Here is a 16,907-nt window from a genome sequence, read left to right on the forward strand (position 1 = left end):
TTGAGAGATGAACTGAATCAAGTGCTGCTAATAGCTGAAGCAGGAAGAAGACTAAAAGTTGATTTAGTCATAAGGAGTGTATGGAATGAAAACCTGACTGGAAACAAGAGAAAACTGGAAACCCTCACACCTAGCCAGTAGGAATGTAAAATAATACAGCTATTTTGGTTAGCAGTTTGGCAGTTCTTTAAAAAGTTAAGCAGAGTTACCGTATGACCATGAAATATCATTCCTAGTTATTGACCCAAGAGAAGTGAAAACATATGTCCATACAACTTGTATAAAAATGTATATAGCAACATTATTCATAGTAGTCAAAAAAATGGAAATGATGAGCAGATAAGCAAATATAAATTCATACAATGGAATATTAGCCATAAAAAGGTATGAAGTACAAATACGTGCTATAACATTTAAGTGAAAGAGGCGAAGTCATAAAAAACTGCATATTGTAGGATTCCATTTATATGAAACATCCATTAAACAGGCTGGTGGTGCATGCCTGTGGTCCCAGCTACATGGGAGGCTGAGGCAGGAGGATCACTTGAACCCAGGAGTTTGAGATTGCAGTGAGCTATGACCATACCACTGCCCTCCAGCCTGGGTGAGAGAGCAAGAACCTTATCTCTAAAAAATGAAAATTTAAAAAATTAACATAGGCAAATTTATTGAGACAGAAAATAGATTAGTGGTTGCTTAGGTCTGGGGAAGGGATGGGGTGAAATGGTGATTGACTGCTAATGGGAACAGGGTTTCTTTTAGGGAGGACCAAAATATTCCAAAATTACATCATGGGCTGGGCACAGTGGCTCACGCCTATAATCCCAGCACTTTGGAACGTTGAGGCGGGGGGATCACTTGAGCTCAGGAGTTTGAAACCAGCCTGGGCAACATGGTGAAACCCTGTCTCTACTAAAAATACAAAAAATTAGCCAGGTATGGTGGCACATGGCTGTAGTCCTAGCTACTTGGGAGGCTAAAGCAGGAGAATTGCTTGAACCTGGCATTTGGAGGTTGCGGTGAGCAGAGATAATGCCACTGCACTCCAGCCTGGGTGACCGAGTAAGACTCCATCTCAGAATATTAAAATTAAAATGTTTTTTAAAAATTAGGTTATGATGATAGTTTCATAATCTGGTGAATAGGCTACAAAAAATTATTGAATTGTACATTTTAAATGGTGGGTTGTATGGTATGTGAATTATATCTCAAAGCTACTTCATAAAAGAGAAAACTAGAAAAAAGGAAATACAGAAAGTACTTTATACAAATAGAAAAATTATCCTTAGATAGGTCATTCGTAGTAATAGAAGGGAAGACAGAATGTATTATAAATAGATGCAGGTAGGAATGTCTCTTGAGTGCTTCTATTTTCTCAATGAAATAGGAAACAAAGTCATCAGCTGGGAGTAAGGATGAAGGAGGAGTTGTTGAAAATAAGAAGGAAGGTATAAACTAATTGCTTAGAGGAATGGGAGAGTGAATGGATTAGAGAGCTGTGGTGTGATTTTTGGGTGTTACCTTTGAGGTTAGTGAGACCAGCTAGTATGGTGTTACTGCTTTTCCACTCACGTTCAGCTGCCATGAGTACAGGCCTGAATAATGGGAGGGCAGGATTTAACCAGAGCTGGACTTTTGCCTGAGGAATGTGTTGAAGAAAGAGTCTAGGGTATGTTGCTCTACATGTTGCCAGTGGTGGGGCCAGAATTGTGCACTGGGGGAGGAGGGGAGGAATCTAAGGTATGAAGATGTGTATATACAGTGATTATAATGACAGGCCATAGAATTTAAGCTGCATAAAGAGGAAATGATGTAACCATGTTGAAGGAAAATGTAATGAGATTAATGGATTTTAAGTCCTGATTCCTGAAAGAGCTGAGGAATTTTTTTGTAATAATGAAACTGTATTACCAAGGGAAATGAGTTTCTGAGATAAAGTAGAATAAAAGAGGGGTGTGTGTGTGTGTGTGTGTGTGTGTGTGTGTGTGTGTTTAAGAATAAAATATGAATAAAATATTTTTGTTGGAGAAGAAGTCAAGGAACAGAGAGGCAGGGTATTAGAAGAGACATCCCTACGCATATTGAAATTACCAAAAATTACTGGATTTGTGTTGGAGAAATATAGTGAGCTAAGAATAAAGGGGATTGCCTGAAGGTCAGTAGGTAACTGCAACAAGGTGCGTGGATAACGGGTAGAATTATATGAGTTTTAAAACTGAGGAGTTGAGGGAGGAAGTAGGGAGAGAGTGACAGTAAGGAGCAAGTGGGTACCTATTCCATTTCGAGACTCACTGGTAAAAGAAGGATGAGAGAGAACAGAACTATCACTTGAGAGAACTGCATTGTCATCAAGACAGAGCCAAATATTCAGATAAGGTGAAGGGAACATTCAGAGAAGTTGAAAACCTAAGGAATTTGCTAATGGCAGATTATGAGTTCCAGAGAACGCTGAAATTTACGATAAGAATTTAGGAGTCCTCAGTATAAAAATAGTATTTAAATCTGTGGAAGTTGATGAGATAATAAGGAGAAAAGAGAAGAGGGTCCAGGATTGTCTCCTGAAGTTTCCCAGCATGCAGAGATTGGTGGAGCAGTGTTTCAACTTTCTTTTCATTATTGCCTTTCTGAGTCTGCCATTAGCAAATTCCTTAGGTTTTCAACTTCTCTGAATGTTCCCTTCACCTTATCTGAATATTTGGCTCTGTCTTGATGACAATGCAGTTCTCTCAAGTGATAGTTCTGTTCTCTCTCATCCTTCTTTTACCAGTGAGTCTCGAAATGGAATAGGTACCCACTTGCTCCTTACTGTCACTCTCTCCCCACTTCCTCCCTCAACTCCTCAGTTTTAGAACTCAGATAATTCTACCTATCATCCATGCAGTAATGGCTCACTTCAGGACATTTTAATACTGTAGATATATTGTATGTGTTTTTATGTACTGTGTGTGGCCCTTTGAAGGCTATAAACGATTATAATATTTAAGATTTTTTTTTTGCCACCCTCTCTTTTGCATCAAGAACCAGTTTTTGCCCCTTTAAGCGCAACATCAGCCTTGCTAAAATGCATAAAGTAGAGGACAGAGACATAATGAAAACGCAGCTGGTAAGATAGGAAAAAAGCCAGGAGACAGTGGTAGAATGAAGCCAAGAGAAGGTGAAGATTGCTAGGAGAAAGGAGAAGGGATATTGAATAGTATCTGGGAGGTGGAGAAGTAGAGACTCAAGGGCAGAAAACTTTTGAGAAGTTTGGGTAAAAATGGGTATGGGAAGTGGGTGAGGCATAGGAAATGTTGTTTGTATCAGGCTTTGAAGTATAGTTAGCATCTACGCTACTGTAAAGAATTGGGAAGGTTGTTTCAGGGCTAGGTGGAAACTGGGTTAAGCTCAAGCTAGAGGTGGAAATATATAAGGCATATTGAAGGAACAGTGAATGAGTCTAATTTGACTATAGTTGGTAAATCTGCATGTTGTATGGTTGTATAGTTAGAGGAATAGAGATTGGATTAGGTTGGTTGTGGCAAAAAAGTCTTGTGAGCCAGGCAGGGAGTTTGAATGTGCTATAATAGGATGCTTAATCTATTTTAATTTCCTAAATGGGATAGTAACAAGTTAAATGTAGTTTTATTTTATTTTTTTTTTTTTTGAAACTGGGTCTTGCTTGGTCACCCAGGCTGGAATGCAGTGGCACAATCTTGCTCACTGCAACCTCCGCTTCCCAGGTTCAAGCATTTCTCCTGCCTCAACCTCCCAAGTAGCTGGGATTACAGGCATGCACCACCATGCCCAGCTACTTTTTGTATTTTTAGTAGAGATGAGGTTTCCCCTTGCTGGCCAGGCTGGTCTCTACTTCCTGGCTCCAAGTGATCTGCCTGCCTCAGCCTCCCAAAGTATTTGGATTATAGGCGTGAGCCACTTCACCTAGCCATTTATATATAACTGTATATAATTTAAATAGTTACATGTATTTCTGAGCCCTGTTTCCTGTCCAGCTCTTCTATATCCTTCCACTCTCCACCTTACTTTCCCTGTTCTCAGATGCAATTGTGTAAGGCAGATGAATCAAACTGAACTCATTTACTGTTCCTTCTTAGATCATTACTATATGTCACATAAACCTGTACTAAAGAATATAGTAGCCACTAGGTATATGTGGCTATCGAGTACTTGAAATGTGGCAATGTGAATTGAGATGTTCTGTAAATGTAAAATATACACCAGATTTCAAAAATTTGGTTAAAAAAGAACATCAGAAATTTAAAAATATTGATTGTTGAAATGTTCATATACTAGGTTAAATAAAAGATATTATTAAGTTTAATTTTGGCCAGGTCTGATGGCTCATACCTGTAATCCTAGCAGTTAGAGAGACTGAGGTGGGCAGATCTCTTGAGCTCAGGAGTTCAAGACCAGCCTGGGCAACATGGGAAAACACTTTCTCCACAAAAAATTTAAAAATTAGATGTGTGATGATGCTTACCTGTAGTGCTAGCTACTGGGGAGGTTGAGGCAGGAGGATCACTTGAGCCTGGAAGGTCAAGGCTGCAGTGAGCTATGTGTATGCGAATGCACTCCAGCCTGGGTGACAAAGTGAGACCCTACCTCAAAAAAAAAAAAAAAAAAGAAGAAGAAAAGATTAATTTTACCTGTTTAACTTTTATTAGTGTGGCTACTAGAAAATTTAAAATTACATTTGAGCTCATATTCATGGCTTGCATTATATTTTCATCGGACAGTGTTCAGTGAAACTATGCTGCCACTCCATAGCTCTTCTGTTCATTCTGGCTCTACTTTCTGTGCTATCACAAGTTGATTCCATTTACCTAACCTCCTCCCTGCTCATTATCACTAGCATGCTACTTGACTTTGTCTGCATACCTTCTGAGACAAAATGAGCTCTTTGGCCACATTCTGCAAATGAAGAAATACAGTTGTGGTGGCAGAGAACCGATAAGCAGAGTTGTAAGTGCAGAAGTACTAATAGTACAAAGGATGAGATTGGTGCAAAAATGAAACTATCATAAAATTGTGATGCTTCTCTGTGTTTTACAGAGGAGGAAACCAACATGCAGAGGGGTTAATGTGCTATCTGCATCTGGGCACCTTGTGTGATTTAAAGAATGATGAAAAGCTCATGTACTCAAAAATACGTCCCTCTTACCCCTCTACCATTCCAAAGTGTTTTTGATATAATATTTGAAATTTCCTCTTCTTGTATTTTTCTTTCTTTTTTTGCTTTTTTAACCCAGTAACTTTTTTTTTCTTTTTTTTTTGAGATGGAGTTTCGCTTTTCTTGCCCAGGCTAGAGTGCAATGTTGCCATCTCGGCTCACTGCAACCTCTGCCTCCCGGGTTCAAGCAATTATGTCGCCTCAACCTCCCTAGTAGCTGGGACTACAGGTGCCCACCACCATACCCAGCTAATTTTTGTATTTTTAATAGAGACGGGGTTTCACCATGTTGGCCAGGCTGGTCTCAAACTCCTGACTTCAGGTGTTCCGCCCGCCTTGGCTTCCCAAAGTGCTGGGATTACAGGCGTGAGCCACTGTGCCCAGCAATCCTGTAAATATTTACTTAGCATGTACTGTGAGCTAGTTATTTAGAGGTATCAAAAAGTAGTCAATGTCGCTGCATAAAAGTGTACTCTAACCACAAAAATGTCAGCATGGTATTTTTCTTGGAAAGAGTAATAAGAAAAATAGTTAACATACTTGTTATGTTAAATATATCTAACTCTTAGCTAGCAAAGCCCTGAGGAAGCAGAACATAGGACAGAGAATTTTAATAAGGAAAAAAAAATTGGTGAGGAAATATCTAGAGCCAGTGTAGCTAAAGAGGTTTGGGAATCACTGGTGATAGGACTTAGCTACTAGGGTCAGCATGAAAGTAATATGATTTTAACAGGAGGTTGGGGAGAAGTGACAAGAGCGATGTAAGCAAAGAAATTCTAAAAGCTCTGCCACACAAAAAGTAAACTTTATTCAGGGCCAATCCTGCGAGAACAAATTGCTTAATTTTCTAAGCTGTTTAGATTTTCTCTTCTTGAGATTATTCCATTTCTCTGGAGAAACAAGAGATGTTTTTGAGTTAAAAAGCAAACACTAGTAAAGGGATTGTAAGAGGAACTAATAATTGCTTTCCTAATGCCTAGCTGAAGTACCCCAAGGAAATGGGAATTTTGATTGGCAAAGGTTAGAGGAGAAGAATTGAGTTTCAATCTGGAAATTTCTGTTGCTAGAATACGAGAGCAGAGCCAGACATGGGCATGGCTTTTTGGAGGGCTTTGGCACAGAGAATGAAACACGATATCTAGTCTAATAAAGTAAGGTGAAGAAGAGATGTAGGTAAGAGGCAGGAAATGGGTAGGAATATGAAACAACATAAACTGGAATGTACATTGTGACTTCACCCATCTGAAATTAGTATGATGATGAGACTGGCATAGTATAAAGTAAGGAAAATAGTAGAGATGGTGGCATTGTCTGACTTTAAACAAAATTATTTTATCTTGGCCAGGCACGATGGCTCATGCCTGTAATCCCAGTACTTTGGGAGGCCTAGGCGGGTAGATCACCTGAGGTCAGGAGTTTGAGACCACCCTGACCAACCCATTGTATTTTTTTAGTAGAGATGGGTTTGAAACAAAATTTAGTTTTGTATTTTTTATATTTTATGTAAAATATTTTATATATTGTATTTTTTATATTTTATATTTTGAGACCACCCTGACCAAAAAATATGTTTTTTATGTTTTATATGAAATATATTTTATATATTATATATTTTATATTCTGAGACCACCCTGACCAACCCATTGTATTTTTTAGTAGAGATGGGTTTGAAACAAAAATTAGCCAGGTGTGGTGGCACATACCTGTAGTCCCAGCTACTTAGAAGGCTGAGGCTGGAAAATTATTTGAACCCGGGAGGCAGAGTTTGCAGTAAGCCGAGATTGTGCCACTGCACTCCAGCCTGGGCAAAAAGGGTAAAACTCAAAAAAAAGAAAAATTATTTTATCTTTTGAATATAAATATGCTATAAAGAGAGGTCAATGTTGAAACATTTTAATTCCACCCAGAGTTGACTGTATTTCCTTTTTTCCAAATGTTCACCTGGTATAAGCTAACTTATGCCAAACCACCTCTTCCAATTTTTGGCCTAATGTAGCAATCAGATTTTTGTTTCTTGTTTTTTTGTTTATCTGGAATATCCGATTAGTAGCAAGACCTTATGAATTCTTTCTTTGAAATGTTTTCTCTTTCTATATACTGATACTTCACAACCTGATTTATCTGCAAACTGTATCATTCTTTGTCCTCTGAGTTAGCCTACATATCAGTGTACTTTTCCTAAAGGATCAGTTTCATCCTTTACTCCTCTTCTTAAAAGTATAAAGATCCCTGTGATCTTTCACATGCAGCCAGACGTATCATCATATTATTTGTGATTTTCTAAAATCTGTTCAGGTTTACTCATTTAGCTTTGTTTGCCGCTACTTTACAGTATAAATATTTTGTATTAAATCTTTGTATAAGCTATCCATGTGACTTGATCTTTCTTATATGTGCTTTCTGCATTCATTCTTCCCCTCAAAAGATGCTTTTTCTCCCATTGCCATTCCAAGTTATGCTCATTTTTTTTTTTTTTGAGACGATTAACCAGGTTTGGTGCATGCCTGTAGTCCCAGCTACTCAGGAGGCTGAAGTGGGAGAATTACCTGAGTCTAGGGAGGTCAAGGTTGCAGCAAGTCATGGTCATGCCACTGCACTCCAGCCTGGGCGACAGAGTAAGAGTCTGTCTCAAAAAAACACCAAAACCAAAAACAAAGAGTCTTCTAAAATTTGCAGTATCAGTTACCTCACTAAGTCTAGATCTCACAAAAAAATCAGTTGACTAGTTGTGTGGAAGGGTAGAGACAAATTAACCAGTTGACAAGATTTTTTAAAAATAAAATTTATTTTTGTTTTTGAGATAGAGTCTCTCCCCATCACCCAGCCTAGAGTGCAGTGGCCGATCTTGGCTCACTACAACCTTCTTCTCCTGGGTTCAAGCTATTCTCCCACCTCAGCCTCCGGAGTAGTTGGGGCTATAGGCGCTCGTCATCACACCTGGCTAGTTTTTGTATTTTTAGTAGATATAGGGTTTTACGATATTGGCCAGGCTGGTTGTGAACTCCTAACCTCAGGTGATGTGTTCTCCTTGGCCTCCCAAAGTGCTAGGATTACAGGCGTGAGCCATCGTGCCTAGCCCAGTTTAGCTTTTACAGTTCAGTAAGAAAAGACAAGCCAGGTGTGGTGTCTCATGCCTCTAATGCCAACACTTTGGGAGGCGGCAACATGACAAAACTCCATCTCTTAAAAAGAAAAAGAAAAGATGATAATTATATAGGTAGAGAATTCAAAGAAAAAGAAATATATACATATAGTTAATACATAATTTGAAAGATAATACATAGGTTATGCATAGATTTAAAAGTATTAAAGTTGTGATCCATATTTTTAAAAGGTACCACGTATATTTAAAAGTTGCCACGTATACCAAAAGGTTATGTATATATTGAAAAGGTGATATTAAATAAAAATTTTTATATAAAATACCATCTTTTTAAATGCACAAAAAAAAACTTTTTATTTTTATTTTTATTTTTTTATTTTTTTGCGGTGGAGAATCGCTCTGTTGCCCAGGCTGGAGCGCAGTGGTGCAATCTTGGCTCACTGCAACCTCCACCTCCCAGGTTCAAGTGATTTTTCTGCCTCAGCCTCCTGAGTAGCTGAAATTTACAGGTGCCTATCACCACGCCCTGCTAACTTTTGTATTTTTAGTAGAATCGGGGTTTCACCATGTTGGCCAGGCTGGTCTTGAACTCCTGACCTTGAGTTATCTACCCACCTCGTTCTCCCAAAGTGCTGGGATTACAGGCATGAGCCACCACATCCAGTCAGATGCCAAAGCATTTTTTTTTTTTTACCTCTCAGGGTTGCAAACATTTAGAAGACTGATAATACCCGTTGTTGGTGAGGTAATCAGAATTAGTTATATCATTGACAGCAATGAAATTTGGTACAATCTTTGGAACCTTTATACATAATAATATGGAATGATGCTGAAATACATTATAAAATCAAAAAAGTGGGCCGGGCGCGGTGGCTCAAGCCTGTAATCCCAGCACTTTGGGAGGCCGAGGTGGGTGGATCACGAGGCCAAGAGATCGAGACCATCCTGGTCAGCATGGTGAAACCCCATCTCTATTAAAAAATACAAAAATTAGCTGGGCATGGTGGCGTGTGCCTGTAATCCCAGCTACTCAGGAGGCTGAGGCAGGAGAATTGCCTGAACCCAGGAGGCGGAGGTTACAGTGAGCCGAGATTGTGCCGTTGCACTCCAGCCTGGGTAACAAGAGCAAAACTCCGTCTCAAAAAAAAAAACAAAAAAATCAAAAAAGTTCAAAAGCACTATAGTGTATACATTAAAAAAATATGAGGTGATAGCAAATAGTTAACATTTATTTTCTCTGGGTAGGTTTGAGAAGTCAACTTTATATGTCAGCCATAGCTTCAGTGTTTTAACATTTATAATTAAAATCTATTATTTTTGTAATCAGAAAAAAAAAGTTTTTAAAAGGCAATTTCACAATTTGTTTTTTTTTACAGGAGATTACATGCTTGATGCAAAGCCAAAAGAAATTTCAGAAATTCAACGTTTAAATTATGAACAGGTAATCAACACAATTTTTGTTAAAGTATAATTTTAAAGTATAAATATATACATTGGTCTCTATCACTAGCTAGCAGCCCTTTTCTATAAAGGATTAGATAGTAAACACTTTAGATTTTGCAGCACACATGTGGTCAGTCTCTATTACATATTCTTTGTTTTCTTTTTTAGTAACTCTTTAAAAATAAAAAAGCCATTTTTACCTTACAACCAGATTATCATTCTACAAATTTATGTAGAATGATAACCTGGTATTTTTCCTTTTTTTTCTCATTCCGTGACAGATCAAACCTTGTGTTTTTCTTGAAAAATTGACTTCCAGGTGAATTTGTTATTGATTCATCTTTCCTCGTTTTATTTATATTTTACAATTAAGTTATATTTAGGAGAAAGTTGAACAAATTGATGTGTATATCATTAGGACAAATTTTGCCTTTTGATAGTTTCAGTGTTCACATTTCTTGGCATGTTATTTTGAGATCCTGTTCCACAACATAGGCGGTATCACTAGGCTCAATATTACTGGTGCTGGAAAAAAGCAAGCAGAGCTTCATTTTATTCAGTATTCTTCCTTTACTTGGCAAGAGAAGGCAAGAAGAAATTGGCTTCTTAGAGTGGAAGGAAGTATTAGCCAGGGAAGAAAGAGACATGATTGGAACCTTCATATTTACTTTCAAAGCAACCTTTTTAACATACTTTCGCCAGTATTAAATTTGCAAAGAAAGCATAACTCATTTCAGTATTGCAAAATTTCTTGAGTTTGTTCAGATAATCTAGTCCTAATGGAATTTGAAAAACCAACAACTTACATTGCATCATTTTATAAAATAGGAAATCTAGGCCAGATGTGGTGGCTCACACCTGTAATCTCAGCACTTTCGGAGGCCAAGGTGAGTGGGTCACTTCAGGCCAGGAGTTTGAGACCAGCTGTCCAACATGGCAGAGCCCCATCTCTACTAAAAATACAAAAATTACCCAGGCGTAGTGGCACGTACCTGTAGTCCCAGCTACTCAGGAGGCTGAGGCATGAGAATTGCTTGAACTAGGGAGGCAGAGGTTGCAGTGAGCCAAAGTTGTGTTACTGCACTCCAGCCTGGGCGACAGAGGGAGTCTCTGTCTCAAAAAATAATAAGAAAGGCTGGGCGCGGTGGCTCAAGCCTGTAATCCCAGCTCTTTGGGTGGCCGAGGCAGGTGGATCACGAGGTCAAGAGATCGAGACCATCCTGGTCAACATGGTGAAACCCCGTCTCTACTAACACAAAAAAAAATTAGCTGGGCATGGTGGCGCGTGCCTGTAATCCCAGCTACTCAGAAGGCTGAGGCAGGAGAATTGCCTGAACCCAGGAGGCGGAGGTTGCGGTGAGCCGAGATCGCGCCATTGCATTCCAGCCTGGGTAACAAGAGCGAAACTCCATCTCAAAAAAATAAATAAATAAATAAATAAATAAATAAATAAGAAAAATAATAAGAAGAAGCTAAGAAGAAGATAGGAAATCTAAAGTTAAAGCCAAATTTGTATTCTAAGTCATTTAAATTTTGTCAGGGGAATTTGTATCTTAAAACAGTGATATTAAAACATTTTTAGCAATAGGAACCTCTTTTCAAATGAAATCTTATCTCAGCTTCCAATATGTAAAACCAGTACATGATAAGTATAAAGTGATAAGGTTCAATTTATATCATATATTTATCAAATTTATATCATTTCTTACTGAAATCATGAGCCTATTTTAATAACACTTAAAATTAGGGACTGTAGATGATAGTTGCAGTCTGACATCAAACTCCAAATTTATTTTACTTTTGTTGCCTAATTCTGAGAAAATCTTGACTGAAATGAGAAAATCTGGATTTTCATGTTTGCAGTTGCTGGGGGTGGTGGCTCATGCCTGTAATGCCAGCACTTTGGGATGCCAAGGCAGGTGTATCACTTGAGCCCAGGAGTGAGACCAGCCTGGGCAACGTGGCAAAACCCTGTCTCACAAAAAGTATAAAACATTAGTTGGGCATGGTTACAGACACCCATAACCCTAGCTACTTGGGAGCCTGAGGTAAGATGATCACTTCTGCCCTGGGGGCAGAGGTTGCTGTGAACCAAGATCATGCCATGGCATTCCAGCCTGGACAACAGAATGAGACCCTGTTAAAAAAAAAAAAAAAGAAGAAGAAGAAAGAAAGAAAGAAAGAAAGGTGTTGGTAGCCAGTCACAGTGGTTTGCAGCAGTAATTCTAGCTACTCAGGTACTCAGGAGACTGAGGCAGGAGGATTACTTGAGCCTAGGAGTTCAAGACCAGACTGGGTGATATAGTGAGACTCAATCTCAAAAAAATAAGAAAAAGAAAAATGTTTGCAAATGTTATCAGCATTTTAAGTCCATCTTGCAGTTTTGGAATACACTCGTATTATAGTGATCAGGATCCTAGAAAAGAGATTGGAAGTATTGGCTCAAAGTTAAAACAAATCTAACAACAAATCTAACAACTGCTTGCATTTCTCATAAACATATCAGTCAAAAAGTATCCTGCTTTTAAAATAAAGACTGAAACTATGCAGTGTTGTTATTACATTACTATTAGTTTTGAAAATAGTGTATGTCAAGCTTATGTGACTGAGTGTAAGCTAGTGTGTAATGTTCCACAAGCGTGATGTAATAGTGTTCTTTTTTGTATACTTTTACGTGAGCAGACCTCTTCAAACCTGAATTTAGAAAGACCAACACAGAGCTGCAATATTCCCAACTAAAACTCTTTACGAGAAGTTGTAATGTAAGCATAGAGTGAATTTTTCCAGTATTGCCTAGTAATAGACATCCTGACAGTACCAGAAAACATGATATGTGTGTGTGTGTGTGTGTGTGTGTGTGTGAGATCATAACAGATTTTTTTTTTTTTTTGAGACGGAGTTTTGCTCTTGTTGCCCAGGCTGGAGTGCAATGGCATGATCTCAGCTCACTGCAACCTCTGCCTCCTGGGTTCAAGCAGTTCTCCTGCCTCAGCCTCCCAAGTAGCTGGGACTACAGGCACCCACCACCATGCCCGGCTAATTTTTGTATTTTTAGTAGAGATGGGGTTTCACTTTGTTGGTCAGGCTGGTCTTGAACTCCTGACTTCGTGATCTACCCGCCTCAGCCTCCCAAAGTTCTGGGATTACAGGCGTGAGCCACTGCGCCTGGCCTCATAACAGATTTTTAAATGACTGCAAATATATTCTTAAAATGTATTTTGTATTTAAATTTAAAATATTTCACCATGTTTTGAAAAGAGTTTTAAGAAACAGTTTACCGCCTTAAAGGATCCAGTAGTAATCCCTTCTTGTGAGGTAAGCAACCATAGCTCACATTTATATTTTATAATATTAAGTATTATTTGGAATTAGGAACAAAGTGGCAAAATACTTAGCAAGAGTTTAAAACCCCTTTATAATAAGTTTGTTTCATTTATCAGTTGTTGTTTATTATTAAGACAGAGTGCTGGCCAGGCGTGGTGGCTCACAGCTGTAATCCCAGCACTTTGGGAGGCCAAGGCGGGCAGATCACAAGATCAGGAGATCAAGATCATCCTTGCTAACGTGGTGAAACCCCATCTCTACTAAAAGTCCAAAAAATTAGCCAACCGTGGTGGCACACTCCTGTGGTCCCAGCTACTCAGGAGGCTGAGGTAGGAGAATCCCTTGAATCTGGGAGGCGGAGATTGCAGTGAGCCAAGATCACGCCACTGCACTCCAACCTGGTCAAATATAGTGAGATGCTGTCTCATGGGGAAAAAAAAAGACAGAGTCTTGCTCTGTTCACAGGCTGGAGTTCAGTGGCACAATCTCAGATTACTGCAACTTCTACCTTTGAGGTTCAAGGGATTCTCATGCCTCAGCCTCCCAAGTAGCTGGGATTACAAGCATCTGCCACCACTCCTGGCTAATTTTTGTTTTTGAAATGGAGTCTTGCTCTGTCACTAGGCTGGAGTACAGTGGCAACATCTTGGCTCACTCAACCTCTGCCTCCTGGGTTCAAGCAATTCCCCTGCGTCAGCCTCCCAAGTAGCTGGGAGGTGTGTGCCACCACGCCCAGCTAATTTTTTTTATTTTAGGAGAGACTAAAATAACAGGGTTTCACCATGTTGGCCAGGATGATCTCGATCTCTTGACCTCATGATCCACCCACCTCAGCCTCCCAAAGTATTGGGATTATAGGTATGAGCCATACAGCCCGGCCAGTTTTTTTATTTTTAGTAGAAATGGCATTTCCCCATGTTGGCCAGACTGGTCTGGAACTCCTGGCCTCAAGTGATTCACCTGCTTTGGCCTCCCAAAGTGCTGGGATTACAGGCATGAGCTACCTTGCCAGCCTTTGTTTTGATAAGGTCTCACTCTGTCACTTGGGCTGGATTGCCACGGTGCGATCATGGCTTACTACACCTTCAAACTCCTGGGCTCAAGTGATCTGTCCACTTCAGCCTCTCCGTGCTAGGATTACAGGCATGAGCCACTGTGTCTGGCCTGTTTTGTCAAGTTATCTGAAGATATCAAATGGTGTTAATTTAGTTGTTTTAATACTAAATAATGGGGAATAATTGTAGCAAATATATGAAGGTATAAGCATGAGCCTGGAGCCATTAGACATAATACTGCCCCTAAAGGAAATTGGGTGGCTGACAACCAAGAATTTACAAAAATAGAGGAAAGAACTGGTGGTTATAAAACTGTAATTCTTAGATTTGTTACTATTGTTACTGTTTTCTCAGATTCATCATTGCTATAGCTTTAAGAAAAGTTCTAAAACATTTAAAGGAAAAAATGTAAGCTGATTGTTTTTAAGGGTTCAATTTTTGGGAAGGTTGAGAAAATATATTGTTTGGGGGAAACATACATAGTAGGAAGAGATGAAACTGGCAAAGGTCAAAGGCTGTAGTATAACAATGTTATCCTATTATAATTGCATCATTCATGAATTTAAAACATTTGAATGATTTCTCTTTACTGTCTGAACAGTCTGTTAGAATGAAATTTTATGAATTATTTCTTAAAACAGAACTTCGTAACCTAAATTTGCCTTTTTCAAATTTGAAAGAGAATCCATAGTTTCAATGTAAGAAGATTTCCTTCATTTTCTCTCTTTTTAAAATCAAACCCCTCTATGTAGTCTACTGTTCCTATTTTGTTAGCATCTAGTACAGTGTCTGATAAGCAGTAGGGATTCAGTAAACGTGTGTGAAAACTTTTTTTTTTAATGAGACATAGTCTCGCTCTGTCACCCAGGCTGGAGTTCAGTGGCTCTATCTCGGCTGACTGCAACCTCCACCTCCTTGGTTCAAGCAATTCTCCGGCCTCAGCCTCCCAAGTAGCTGGGACTACAGGCCCATGCCACCATGCCCAGCTAATTTTTTTGTATTTATTGTGAAGACAGGGTTTCACCGTGTTAGCCAGGATGGTCTTGATATTCTGACCTCGTGATTGACCCGTCTCGGCCTCCCAAAGTGTTGGAATTACAGGCATGAGCCACTGTGCCCGGCCAAAAGTGTATTAACATTTATGTATTGGTTTTTCTTTGTTCTTTGGAATGTATCCTCTATATATATGTCCATATTTAATGTATTAAAATGTTTAGAAAATCATTTTTTTTTTTTACTCCACCATCATAGAAGGATAGAAAAGCATTTTAAAATAGTCTTTATTCCAGATTTATATGACTGTATTTATTGAGAAAACTGATGTGGGCAGAATTATCCCTTAATTTGACAAACAAGACTTTGTGGTTTAGCCTCTGCCAGTCTCTTAGACTTCATCTCCTACAACTTTTTACTTTTATTTTGTCCCAGCCACACCAGACCCCATGGTATTCCATGGATACACTAATAAACTCATTTTTACCTCAGGGTTTTTGCAGTGCTCTTTGACCAGAGCTTCCGAAGACTCAGTGCTCACTGTGATCTCTATTCTAGTGTCATTTTCAAAGAGGCCTGCCTCCCTCTCCTTCTTTTCCCTCCCATTTGCACTGCCCTCTCTCCCTCCCCCTTCCCTTCCTCCCTTTCTTCCATCATCCATCCATCCCAGTGTAATCACTGCAAAATTGAGTATGGAAAGTGCTGAGAGTTTCTGTATACCTTCGGTTCCTCCTAACCCTACACACAAAACTTTCTCTACTATCAACATCCTGCACCAAAGTGGTACGTTTATTACTGATAAAAGTACAATGCCTCATCATGATCACCCAGAGTCTATAATTTATTCATTCTTGGCGTCGTATATTCTATGGATTTTGAAAAATGTATAATGACACGTATCTACCATTACAGTATCATATGCAATAGTTTCACTGTCCTAAAAATTCTGTGTACTCTACCTATTCATTCTTCCCTTCCCCTAATCCTTGGCAACCACTTATCTTTTTTACTGTCTCTGTAGTCTTGACTTTTCCAGAATGTTTTTTGGAATTATACAGTATGTAGCCTTTTCAGATTATCTTCTTTTCTTTACTAATATGCATTTAAATTCCCTCTATGTCTTTTCATGGCTTGATGGCTCATTCCTATTTTTTTTAATTGTGTTAAAAACCACATAATATAAAATGTATTATTTTAAACATTTTTAAGCATACAGTTCAGAAGTGTTAACTGTATTCATGGTGTTGTATAACAGATCTCTAGAACTTTTTCATCTTTAAAACTGAAACTTGCCAGGCATAGTAGCTTATGCCTGTAATCCCAATGCTTTGAGAGGCTGAGGCAGAACATTACTTGAGCTCAGAAATTCAAGACCAGTCTGGGCAACATAGTGAGACCCCATCTCTACAAAATATCAACTACATTAGCTGGGCATGGTAGCATGCACCTGTAGTCCCAGCTACATGGGAGGCTGAGGTGGGAGGATCACTTGAGCCCAGGAGGTTGAGGCTGTGGTGAGCCATGATCGTACCACTGCACTCTAGCCTGGGCAACAGAGTGACACCCTATATCCATCAGACAACTCCCCTTTCTCACTTCCCACAATTTCCTGAAAACCACCATTTTATTTTCTATTTTTATGATTTTGACAACTCTAAATATCTCATATAAGTAGAGTCATACAGTATTTTTATTTTTGTGACTGGCTTATTTTACTCAGCATGATGTACTCAAGATTCATCCAGGTTGTAGCATATGACAAGATTTCCTTCTTTTTTAAGGCTGAATAATATTCCATGGTATGTATATACCTAATTTTCTT

The 16,907-nt window shown here is 38.9% G+C and overlaps 1 protein-coding gene across 2 annotated transcripts in view; it reads left to right on the top strand.

Annotated features, from left to right (window-relative positions):
* Positions 1 to 16,907, top strand: part of MINDY2 (MINDY lysine 48 deubiquitinase 2) — a 90,837-nt gene that overhangs the window by 21,466 nt on the left and 52,464 nt on the right. For both annotated transcript variants that reach the window (XM_021666210.2, XM_064361347.1), the window contains exon 3: positions 9,647 to 9,711. In XM_021666210.2, coding sequence (XP_021521885.2) covers positions 9,647 to 9,711 — 65 coding nt within the window. The remainder of the gene's footprint in view (positions 1 to 9,646; positions 9,712 to 16,907) is intronic.

Source organism: Aotus nancymaae, unplaced genomic scaffold, assembly GCF_030222135.1.
Source record: "Aotus nancymaae isolate 86718 unplaced genomic scaffold, 86718_ANA_hifiasm-v0.15.2.pri h1tg000041l, whole genome shotgun sequence".
In the NCBI taxonomy this organism is placed as follows: Eukaryota; Metazoa; Chordata; class Mammalia; order Primates; family Aotidae; genus Aotus; species Aotus nancymaae.